This window comes from Chamaea fasciata, unplaced genomic scaffold (genome assembly GCF_029207755.1).
Source record: "Chamaea fasciata isolate MVZ Bird 193981 ecotype frontalis unplaced genomic scaffold, bChaFas1.0.hap1 SCAF_6, whole genome shotgun sequence".
Classification (NCBI taxonomy): domain Eukaryota; kingdom Metazoa; phylum Chordata; class Aves; order Passeriformes; family Sylviidae; genus Chamaea; species Chamaea fasciata.
The window spans coordinates 44,111,519-44,123,462 of NW_027094091.1; the positions used below are offsets into that span (position 1 = coordinate 44,111,519).

Genomic DNA, 11,944 nt, shown 5'->3' on the forward strand with positions numbered 1-11,944 from the left:
AGGACAAATTTGCTCCAGCCAAACTGTTGAAAACAGTTTTATTTTTATTTACTCCAAACAATGTTTTCTCCCTCCCTCAGGCAATAAATAAAAAGTTAATTTCTAGAAAAAACAAAACAAAACAAAACAAAACCATACATATGTACATCAGCCACACAGGCATCTTGTGTTTTGGACTGGACTGGAGGGAAGGACAGAGGTAGGGTGGGAAATAAGGCTCCAGGTGGGTTGAAGATGAGGCATTTTCAAGGCTTGGACCAAAAGCTGCAGAAGTGTTGCACAGGTGAACAAGACTGAGCACAGGAAAAGGGCTGGTCATGAGGTGGGAGAAGCTTGAAAATGCTGGATGAATGACATCTCCGGGCCAGCCTGTCCTCCACCCCACAGCTTCTCTCTTTCCTTATGGCCCACCCATGTCCCATCCTGCTTCTTTTGGAAGAAAAGCAGCAGTGGGACCGGTGAAGAGGAAACTGAACAGGATAATCAAAAGCAGCCCAGACTGCTGCCCCACCACTTCTTTCTCATCTTAAAGCCACAGGAGATTGGACCTAAATTTTGTGGAAACCAGTAATCCACAGAGGCAAGAAAAGAGGCATTTCAGACTACATCTCTCTCCAAACCACTTCCCAACCAGAAAGATTGCTCTTCCCCACTGGAATAGGCTCAGCTGGTGACTTGGCAGGTGCCTGCCAGGTCCTGTCTCATTTCCCCGGCCACTGGCAGGGCTCAGGTTAAGTGCAGGCAGCCCTGTGCCACCACTCCTGCCTGCCCCAAGGCCCTGCCTGCAGCTCTGCTTGTCTCAAGTGTACCCAGCTCAGGTAAGCAGCATCCACCACACAGACACAGGTCTCTCTGCAAGGGGGAAGGCTGCTGCACAACAAAACCAGGGTATGCTCCCTTTGTCAACCTAGACGAGCTGGGGGCAGAAACATGGGGAGAACGGGAAGTGTAAAAAAGCAAGACAGTAAAATAGGGATGGAAACACATGAAGACCAGGCACTTGAGGAAACCCAGTATACTATTTTTTTCCTCCCCCAAAGAGCCTGGACAATGTCAAGGTTTGTGGCTTTTACAACTTCGTGCTTTCAAAACATAACAATAAAAAGCAAACAAACCAAGATGAGGTAAGAAATTTCTCTACGAAAAAGATGTCGAGTCCAGGGTGAATGGCAGTGTCCGGCACTATTGCTTAACATCACAGGGCTCCGTGCCCCCTGCACGCCTGGCACTACCTGCCTGGCTGGCCTCGCCCTGAGCTAACAGCTGGGCGATGTGGTGATGGGGCTGTGCAGGTAGGGGAGGCTGCTGGGGGTGGCATGGACACCGACAGACACTGGGAAGCTGAAGACAAACTGCGAGGTGGGGGTGGAGGTGGCCTTGCCCCGCTCCCGCAGCGTCCCCGAGGGGCTGACGGCCTCCACCGCGTACGATGTGGCCAACACCTGCGACTCGAACTGCAGCAGCTGCCCCATGAAGCTGAAGTTGGGGGAGATGATGCTCCGGCGCTGCTTGACAAACTCGAAGGCCTCCTCTAGCTTGACACGCTTCTTCATCATCAGGTAGGCCAAGCAGATGGTGGCTGAGCGGGAGATGCCAGCCTGGCAGTGCACCAGGACCCGGCCACAGCACTCCTTCACTGAGTCTGGAGGGCAATAGGGGCGAGACATGAGACACACACCCTGCCACCACGGCCCAACCCCTCACCAAACCTGCAGGTGCTGGCTGACCTCCCTCCCACCAGTGCCAGCAATGGACACAAAATCTCTGCACAGGCGCTCACCAATGTACTCGATTGCCTCCATGAACCAGGAGCTGATGTCAGCTTTGTGGTTATCCTCCACAGGGATACATTTGTACTGGTAGTGCCCCTCGAAGTGGTTGGGGCAGTCTGAGGAGACATTTAGCAGAGCTGTGATGCCCAGTGCATCAAGCATGTCCCGCCGGGCTGCGTGGTAGGCGCTGCCAAGGTAGAGGAAGGGAAGGATTTCCACAGGCCCACCCTGTTACAGAGAAAAACAACAGATACAGGGTTGACCAGGGGACTGTGGCAGGCAGGACACACATCCAGATGGCTTGGAAACACTGAGCTGTGCAGCAACCTGGCACCTGATTCAGGGCCCTCAGGGGAGGGAGCAGAGGCTGCCTTCCTGAGGTGCTAAACCTATTTCAGCCCTTCCTCTCCCTCTCTTTGTCCTGTTCAAAAACAGGCAGCTGTGGGTTAACAGGATTTGGGCTTGTCCACTCTTTGGGGCACACAAATACCCTGGGATTAGGAGGACCGCCATGCTCTCCCATGACAGGAAAGAAAGCAGGGCTCTGCCTCTGGAAGCCCAAGCAGAGGGAGAGCAGAGAGACTCCCATTAGAGCAGATTGTAATGCTGGAAGGGCAGTCAAAATAGCTAAGCACTGAACCTTTGGACATACCTGGTCATGAAAGGGGGTCCCACAGGAACCGCAGCCCAAATCCAGGGGCTCAGCACTGGTGGGTGGTGACACATTGCTCAGGGACTTGGTTTTTGCACAGAATTCAGGGTACTCTGAGGAGAAGCGCTCATAGCCCCCTGCAAGAAGAGAGGCACAAAGTGTTATCCCAGACTGCATTCACAGGATGGCAGAGCAGCACAGCTGGAGATGCCCTTGGCCACTAGATGATGCTGCAGTGATGGAGAGTGGCCTCCTGCCCCGGGAGGAGCAGTCAGGCTCTTGGCAGCAAGGGGGGGAATCCCTGAGGTCCCACTATTCCCCTTGGAGCAAGAGCTCCAAGAGCAATGATCTTGGCCACCCGAAGTCTCTGGTTCAGGGTTCAGTCCCCTGCGTACTGCCAGCCAAAACCCCAGACTGAGGCCAAGGTTGCTCTGTGAGAAAATGAAGAGAGCATTTATTTCCAGCATACTCAGACTTAAATGGGAAAAGCTGCTCCAAGGCCAAAGACTGTTCAGTTCTCATCTTCCCTTGACACATCATATTGTCACAAAAGACAGGCAGGTCTCCCCTTCCCAGCTTGACCCTCCAGCTCAGAGCTCCCTAAACAACAGACCAGGAAAGCCCTGGCTCTGACCAGGTATAGCCAAGCTGCTCTCCGAGAGAGGTGTCTGCTGCCTCCCATGGACACAGTTGCAAGCTGACATGCAAGGACACATGGAGCAGCTCATTCCTCTAACCTGCTGCCAGGGGGATAAGCACAGGGAATGTCAGGGCTTCATCATAGCAGGCGAAACAGGAGCAAACCCCACTGAGTTCCCAGGACAGGAAAACTGCAGTGTTGACATGCCAATAAGTTTACTTGTGGTGAGATTTCGTTCTCTCATTGAAACCAAATCAACAACCGTGACATCTTTGTAGGGTCTGGCTTTGAGCCTCGAAAACAGTGAAAATCAAGTATTTTACTATCACCACAAGACTCCAGCTAGATCAAGCCCTGACTCCCAGGATGGTTCTTGAAGACTGAAACCAACTCCAGGACCTATGCCTGCAGATTTGGGCTTACGAGGGCATACAGCAGGACGCATCTTCCTTATCCAGCCTTAGCTCTGAGACTGCCCTGAGGAAGGCTGGATATTCAAAACAATGGATGCAAGCGTCTCAAGCAGCCCAGGAATCCCTAAGCAGCTAGAGCCTGATTCTGCCAGCATCCCAGTGTCCGTTGAGATTTCCTCCCCCTAAAAAAGGAAGCACTCTAGTACCTAAAAGCAGAACTGTGCAGATGCATCACTGCATTTGCATTGTCCCTCCCACGCAGCCAGGACAGCTTGCAGAGGCTTCATTTCCCTGGCCTGACATCCCTTTACAGTCCAACTGCTTAGATTTGAAAGAGCATCCAAAACCAAGAGCCCTTGTTAAATGACTTCCGGGGATCCTAAAATCCCTGGATCTACTACATCGCACTCCAGTGGTCATAGCACCATGAGAGACAAAAGCTGCCCAGGGTGATGGGCAGAAACATCTTGGAAAGAACGGTTCTTGGAAAGAAAAAAGAGACCTTTTCAAATGTTTCTCTTTAATGAATCTCATCAGATTTATTGATCCAGCCGCTCCTGGCTGTGCATGCCAGCCCTGCCCAGTGCAGGAGACAGGCAGAGCAGGTGCCCATGGCCAAGCAACACCCAGCCAGGCTGTTTCACAGGGAACCAGGCAGCAGCCTGACCTGCACAAAGCACATCTGGATCTTCATCGTGACGTGCACCCAACAAATGTGCACTTGGGCTTGCATAGCTCTGGGTTCGTGTAGCTCTCATGGAATCAGAGCAGGATCATTTTAGTAGCTCTGTGGTACACAAGAAGAAGACTGTAGTGCAGAGACTGAGTCTCTCAGAGCCCATTCTTTAAAAGGGCTCCCATTCCAACCAACCTCCCACGAGAACCACAGAGGCACCAGAAGCTCTCAGCTGACAAAGGCCACCCTTGAGGCAGAGCAGCGTTTCCTGCCACATGCGTGGCTCCAGCACCACACTGGCTCATGGTGAAGGAGCCTGCTCCCGAGCCAGCCCTTGCTGAGCAGGCACTCCCGCAGCAGCACATCGTATCGCATCCTTGGAACAGCTCCTGCTGCTTTTACTGTATCTAGTACAACTGAAGTGCTAGTTCCTCCATCTATCAAGCCTCTTAATGGATTTGCTACTCTACATACACATCCTCACCCCTGCTGTAAGTAAGCCAAGGAATAAATTGACTCTCAGGCTGTAAACAAAAAAGAAAAAGCCCCACAGAGCTCATCCAGGAACCCCAGCTGAGCATCCCCCGCCCGTAAATCATCTCACGGCAATTCTCAGGACCAGCAGCTCCAAACGTGCACAGCTTCTCACTTAATACACGGCAGAGGGGGGGAAGCCCTGATCGCTGCTGTAGACGCAAAAGGAGCACAGAGGTACCCCCGCGTTTTCTGCCCGCTGCAAGGGAACATCGCCGTGACAGCAGGAATTTGACCCTGCACAAATACCTTCTCTGCACCGTGGGGCTGGGGATGAACTCAAACAAAGCGTGGGGGGATTTCCCCCCACACGCTCACTTTCCTCAGGTCCCAGGCAGGGCCACGGCGCCCGCTCGATGCCCCTGAGCCGGCTCAGACCGCCCGGGTTCCCACGCGCGGGGCCGATGGCCGTGCCGACACCGTCCCGGGACCCCAGCTCGGGGCAGCGCGGCCCCGGTGCGTGCGGCCCCCCGGCCCTCCCGCCGGCTCCCAACTTCTGGCAGGACAGCCGGGGGCGGGAGAAGTCAGCGCCCTGCTCGGGGCGCGGCGAGGCCGGACCCCCATTCCCGGGCGGGGACAGCTGTCCGGGGCCACCTCCCCCCCGCCATTCCCGGTGTCCCCGCCGGCGGTACCTGCCAGGAGGCGGATGTCGGCGCGCGCCGTGTCGCGACGGAGCGCGCGCACCACGAGCGCCACGGTGCTGTCCTCGCGCAGGGCCTCCGCGCGCGGGCTGCGCTCGTCGTACACCACGACGGCGGCGTAGAGCCCGGCCCGCAGCCGCGCCCGCACCTCGCCCTCGGCCGGCAGGATCTGCTCCAGGCTCACGGCGCCCTTGGCCCGCCGCCGCACGATCGTGTTGCAGCGCACGTTGAGCGCCCCGCGGATGTGCCCGGCGCTGTGCGCCAGGAAGGGGCGGCAGTCCAGCACCAGGCACCGCGCGGCGCCGCCGGCCCCGGCCTCGTCGCGGCCCACGAGGCGCCGCAGCGCGCTGCTCTCCATCTCGCGCAGCCCCTCGGTGGCCACCATGGCGGGGGGAGCGCCCGCCGGGCCCCGCGCCCGCCGCCCGCGCCGCTCGCGCACCCCCGCGCGCGCCGCGCGCAGCCTTTACTACCCGGCGGCGGCCGGCGCGCGCCCCCGCCCCGCCCCGCCCCGCCCATTCACGGCGCGCGGGGGCCGCATGAATGGAGGGGAGGCGGCGCGCGGCTGCGGCGACGTCACCGCCTCCATTCACAAAAAAAAGAAAATCCGTCCGCGCCGCCGGCCGGCTGCGCGTTGTGAATGGGGGAGAGCGGCGGGCCGCGCCGCGCCTTTGTCACCGCGGGGCAGCGCGCTGTCAGCCCCGCCGGGACCCCGCCGGGTCGCACACGCTGCGGGGCACATGCGCGTGCACACGCTGCGGGGCACGCGCCCGTCTACACACACACACACACACAGACACACGCACAGACACAGACACACAAACGCACGCACACACAGAGACACACACACAGACACACCTAGATACACAGACACACACTCAGGCACACGCTGCGCACATCCCTCTTCCTTTGTCCCCTTGCTACTGTTTTGTTTGGACTGCTTGCCGCGGCGGGGGTCACTAAGCAGGTCCCTCTGGGTCCTTCTGACTGCCTGTCTTTCACGGCCACGCTTCCCCTGTCAGAAAATGGCATCTCATTAGCTGCAGAGCCCTAAAACCACTACCGCACCCTGCCTATGGTGCGACTCTGAGGAGGGGGCTCTTCGATTTAATTCCTCGCATAAAGGAACTCTATTTTTGGCTAAGAGCCTAAGGAATAAGTGTACAGCTCTGAAGTGCCCCCGGAGGGTCTCCCCATAACCACCACCCAAACACTGAGCAAACATTTCACGCCAAAGTCCACCTCTGGACAGCTTTCAAACAGAAGCAGCATCGCAAATGACAACGCCAGCAACCGTGCTCAGGGCATTTCCTGCAAACACATGCCAGCCAGTCCCAGGTGAATCTGCTTCAGAGACTTGAAGGTGTTCAGCTATCCCGATGTGGACCTGGAAGTGGTGGGTTTAAGGTTAGGGGCCCAATGGTTATTCAAGCCCACCTGCCCCGTCACTGCTTTTCACAGAGGGCAGCACTTGGAGAGGCAGCTCGGCTTCTGCTCCCCTGCATGCCCGGTGCTGTTTACCCGGGCAAGGCAGGGTAACACCTTGCTGTGTGTACCTACCTGAGAGGAACCCAGCCTGTCACTCATGTTCAGGACCCAGAGCTGGTGACACTCCTGCATCCCGCTGCTGCCTCTCCTTTACACTCTGCTCTCTGACCGCTGTTGGATTCTCCCCTCTGCCTGAGTCAGCCCGATCTTTGCACCTGTGGCTTTTGTGTGCTGTGCCAACCCTTTGCCAGCCAAGTCAAATCAGATGAGCTGTGGGGGAAACACAGCTGCCATTTGTGTAATACACTCCACTCCAGGAATGCATTAGAGCCTGTTGCCTAATACAACATGGGTGGAAGGCTAATCGTCTCCCATTCCCACCTGCATCAAACACAAGAATAGCAAAATCCTATTTCTGCTGAAGTAAAGCAGACTCTGGGTGGCCAGTGACATACTAGAGACATTCTTTCTTCCTTTAGAGAAAGCTGTCAGAGACAAAAAACTCAAACTGAGAATTTGATTATAAACTAATAGAAAATTACACTCTCATAACAACAATACTTGAACTCAAGCTGGATCATCAAAATGTCGTAAAAAGTTTTGCGTGAGGCCTGATGCCAGAATACATTGTTTTCTTTGTTCCTCTTGTTGGGCAGATGTTGGCCACCACCACAGGATGAGCTAGCCTGGTGTCTCCAATGCCTTCTGCACTATTCAATCCAACTTTTACACTAAAATTGGATAACCAAGGGCACAAAGTGTATGTCCTTGGAGACAGGCCTATCATCCTAATTTTCCCCTCTCTCATCCAGCATGTGACTGGGACAAACTGATCTGAGGTGGGAGAGGAGGGTGATATTGTCATGGGCACAGGAATGGGCATTTGGGCTGATGTCCCTGGATGTTTGCAAGAGGACTGATGTGGGCCATTATTTCAGGGTGGAGTGTGGAAGGATGTGTGTGCATGTGCATCTGGTGGAGATTTTCAAGTATTTCCATGTGCCTGAACCCTTTCCCCACTCTTCATGCCTTCCTGCTGCCTATCTAGATGTGGCAGGTTCTTGGCTCTTTGTTCCTGGAAAATAAACTGCACCCAGCCAGGCTTCTGGGAATCCCACTGTGCACCCACACTGGGCATTGTCACGGCTGTGCTCCTGGCTGGTCACGTCTGGAGCTGGTGCTGTGCTGGGGATAGTGGCTCACAGACATGTAGAGAAATTGAACCCGAAGGCGAGAGTGCCCAAAATGAACCAAGTCAAGGCCACCAACCCAGGATACACCACTGGAGGAGAAGAGGGGTCTCCCTCACTGCAGTTAGCTCAAGCGCAGATCTAATTAACTATATTTATAGAGGTATTAAGATGGGAGTCACCAAAAATGCTTGCAAGGCAGAAGCCACAAGTCAAAAGAAGCAGCACAGTTACATGGGGTGGAGGTGCAAGGCATAAGGAAGGGACTTGGGAAAGGGGTGGGTATGGGAGAAGGCCACAAGGCTCCATGTCGTGACTTTGTAAACCCAGAGAAGTGTGAAAGCTAATATTCCTGTCAAACAGCGTCTGTACGGTGCAAACTGAAATATATCCTGCTGGAAAACAAGCAACCAAAAGCAAAGAGAGAGAGAGAGAGAGAGCAAGAGACATTCATTTCCTTTGCAGCAGAGTCAAGGAATCATCTTTTATAGGGCCCTGGCCAGAAAAGGCAATTGTTGAAAGAGGCTGCAGGGAAATGAATTGTCAAAGGAGGCACATATTTGGATGATTAAATGTCAATATGTACCTTGAATTAAGAAAAAGGAATTTACACCTCATCTCACTGTGGCAGTGAAAAGCAAATTGGAGTCAGACTGTAAATTTGCCAGCCAATAGATACCAGGTTTTTTGGCAACTTAAAGGCTTTCTCTGCCCAGAGAAATGCTGAAACATAAGTTCCCCTGGGTGGGCAGTAGCTGCTGTGGGCAGCTCTAAGTTGCTGAGCTCTTTGAGCCCTCTGGGCTCCTCCAGGCTTTCCTGGCTCTGCTCCCCTGGCTCTTGGCCCCAGTGTGTACTCATGGAGTCCTGGTGTGCTGTGTCATGCTGCAGGTCTCAGCTACCTGACAGATGTGTCTGCCTCTGTGCCACTGGGTAGGAACACTGGCCAGGATTTTGTTATGCTGGAGTCTTCCCAAGAGCATGACTCCCTCCATCCTCCTGGTCAGCCAGTGCAGTTGTGGATGGACAAAGCACAAAGGTATATTCCCAATACTCTTGGCACATGACAGACGTTGCAGTGTCAAGATGCTGCCACCTTTCCCTGGCTGCTCCCAGTGGTTGGCCAAAGGGTTGAGTGGTTTGCCCCGGCATGTGCAGGAAGCCTTTGGCAGAAATGAAAGGCAGAATCAAGGTCTCAGCAACTTGCAAGTCTGCACTTACCGACAAAACCCATCTCTCCTGGAGTGCCACAGGGGCATGGTTCCCTTTGTCCTCTTGCAGCACCTTGTGGTTCCCCTTTCATGCAATCTCCCTTCCTCACAGCTTTCCAGGCTGGGGAATGCACCTTCCTGTCCACAAAGGGAAGTGCAGCAGTGAAAGAGTTAAAAGATTCACGTTAATAAATCCAGACTGTCTTTTCCCCTAGGGCATATTTACATATTAATGGAGGGGAATTGTAATGAACCTGTCTAGGGAGGCTAAAGGGGAAATTATGCAAGGTTGGCTGAGAAGGTGGAGGAGGGGAAAATGTTCATTTTCAGTGCTTTCCAACCCCTCAGCTGCAAAAACATGTGACCAGCCTAGGCTCCAGGGCAGCGCCTTGCCTAGCATGGGACACCCCAGGAGTGAACGCAGAACCAGAGGGCAGGTAGCTATCCAGACCCACCTGCATCCCTCCTGCACTGGCTTCTCATAGCTAAGCTTCACAGTGTTCCAGATGTTATTTTAAGCCCAGGGTCACAACAGCATACTTCAGCAAGCATGTTCCAGATCATCACCCCATCCTCCAAGGCACCCAGAGAAAATGCAGCTCTTGGTGGGCAGTCATAAAAGCAGCTCATCCACAACTAGTTTTCAGCAGACAATCTCTCAGGGCTTTTCAACAACACTGTGTGTGCTCGGAGCAAGAGGCAAGGGAGCCGAAGAAGGGGATTTGTCCCAGGCTGGGCTGAAGTGCTTCCCTCTACCATCCCTGCTCCTTCATACCAGGCTGCTTGAAACCTGACACAATCTTTGTTGCCTCAAGCCCCAAAGCAGTGTGCAGGCCAGCCCAAAAGCCTTTGGCAGCACATGAAAAATGCCAGGAGCTTTTCCAGTTCTGCTTTCTCTGCTCGCTGCTGAGGCCTCAGTGTGTAATCCCCACTCCAGCAAACTGCCCTACAGATTTTATCTCAAGAACAAATAATCTGTTGCTTTTGCCCTACAATATCAGATAGAGCTATAAATCACTAAATAGGAGACTAATTACTGGGCCTCTGATCTGATTTAGATTGGAAGATGGAAAAAACATCCTTTATTCCTGAAAGCAAAGGAGCACTTCTTCAGAACAGCGATGGGTGCTCCATGTACCTCAATAGCTACAAACAGTTTATGCCCATGCAAATGAGATCAGGGCAGGACCCACTCAAATTAGCAGGATACAAAGTGGCCTGCAGATTTTCTGCTGCAGATTTGATTTCCTCCCCCTCTCTCTCTTTCTCTCTCTCAACCCCCTGCTTTTTGCCACTGCTTCATCTCTGCTTGCAAAAGTCAGTGCAGCTCCAGTTATTCTGGATGCGAAACGTGAGGTCTGATCCAGCATGATCAGTGAATGGGAGCAAGATTTTAAGAAGATCAGTGACTTCTGCTAGGGGAGGGTTGTTCTGCAACAGGCCTAAATGCTGCCTGCAGAAACAGGGAGCCTTCCAAAATCCTGTGCTGCTGCTTTTTGACCTGCCTGATTTTGGCAGGAAGTGTGAGGGAACACCAGCTGCAGGGTTTGAAGGTTCGCTGCTGGTGGGACTCCTGAGGACTGGATGGTAGGGCATGCAGAAATGATGCATCCATCACTCCTGCTCTGAAGGGCTTAGAAGCCCAATGTTCCCACAGGTGTGGCAGACTTATCCCTCAATAGCACCAGGACCCAGAGACCAGCCCTGATTCAGGTCCTGGCAGAGTCAGCCTGGCCGTCCCCTGGGCACAGCATCTTCCGGCATGTGGTTCAGATTGGGTGGTGGTTGGTTGGATGCAGGGTGATTGCTGAATGTTTCTGCAGCCCTGGTGCACCAGGGTAGCCCACACTGGGAAGCTTCTTCCTGACGTAAGAATCTGTATGTGCTATGGTTAACATTTTGTCATTTTTTTATACAAATGTGGTGCTGTGCCTGCTGTCAGACCCCATCAGCATCCTCTGTCCTTCCCCTTCCATCTTCTGCCTAGCACAAAAACCCTGAAGCTTTCCCCATTCCAGGTGTCAGGCCACACATGGTCTGTGGTCATGTTATTACAATGAAGGATTATAAAGCAGATGTATGTGAGGTGGATAAAAAAGACACATGGGTCCCTTAATCCCAGAATTTTAAGTGCCATGGGGATTAGTCTTATATCTTTGGTTGCAGGATTTGGGGATGCAGCAGAGCCAGAGAAGTGAATCTGTGAAAGCAAGTTGATCCCCTCCTCTCAGTTTGCTGTAAGACAAATGCAGTGTAAGGGATCTGCTTTGAGAACTAGATTGAAGCTGGTACGGGATGTGGCATTTTAACCTTTAACATAGCCTGTGACATTTTGCCATTATATCCCCCATGGCTGTAAAGCCAGGGACCACTCCAGGAAACTCTCCAGCCCTGGTGCAGTATTTAATCATGGGCATAGAGATCCTAGCAGCTGCCTTCTTTGGGGACATCACTGTTTGCAAGTTGAAAGAGAAATGCCTTGCTTGAATTTCCCAGTGTTTGGTTAAGCATCCGGCCTCAGTGATAGGATTGAAGCTGAGCTTTGAATGACGTTTTTTGCTGGGAAGAAAGGGCTGGGGAAGAGACATTTCTCCCTTGGGCTTAAGATCATAAATAAGGCAGTGTTATGTAAGTGTGACTATAACCTATTTATACATAGTGTCAGACTCATATACTCAGGCTATGAATGACAAATCTCCCACTAATTTTTATGAATGTAGCAGTGGTACCTGT

General features: G+C 53.3%; 1 protein-coding gene across 1 annotated transcript; it reads right to left on the minus strand.

Moving 5' to 3' along the window:
- Positions 1-26: 26 nt before the first annotated feature.
- DUSP4 (dual specificity phosphatase 4) lies at positions 27-5,728 on the minus strand. Its single transcript, XM_066186173.1, has 4 exons — positions 5,320-5,728; positions 2,425-2,561; positions 1,781-2,000; positions 27-1,642 (listed from the first exon to the last, which is right to left on the minus strand). The coding sequence occupies exons 1-4, from the start codon at positions 5,711-5,713 to the stop codon at positions 1,257-1,259; spliced, it is 1,137 nt and encodes a 378-aa protein (XP_066042270.1). The 5' UTR covers positions 5,714-5,728; the 3' UTR covers positions 27-1,256.
- Positions 5,729-11,944: the final 6,216 nt, after the last annotated feature.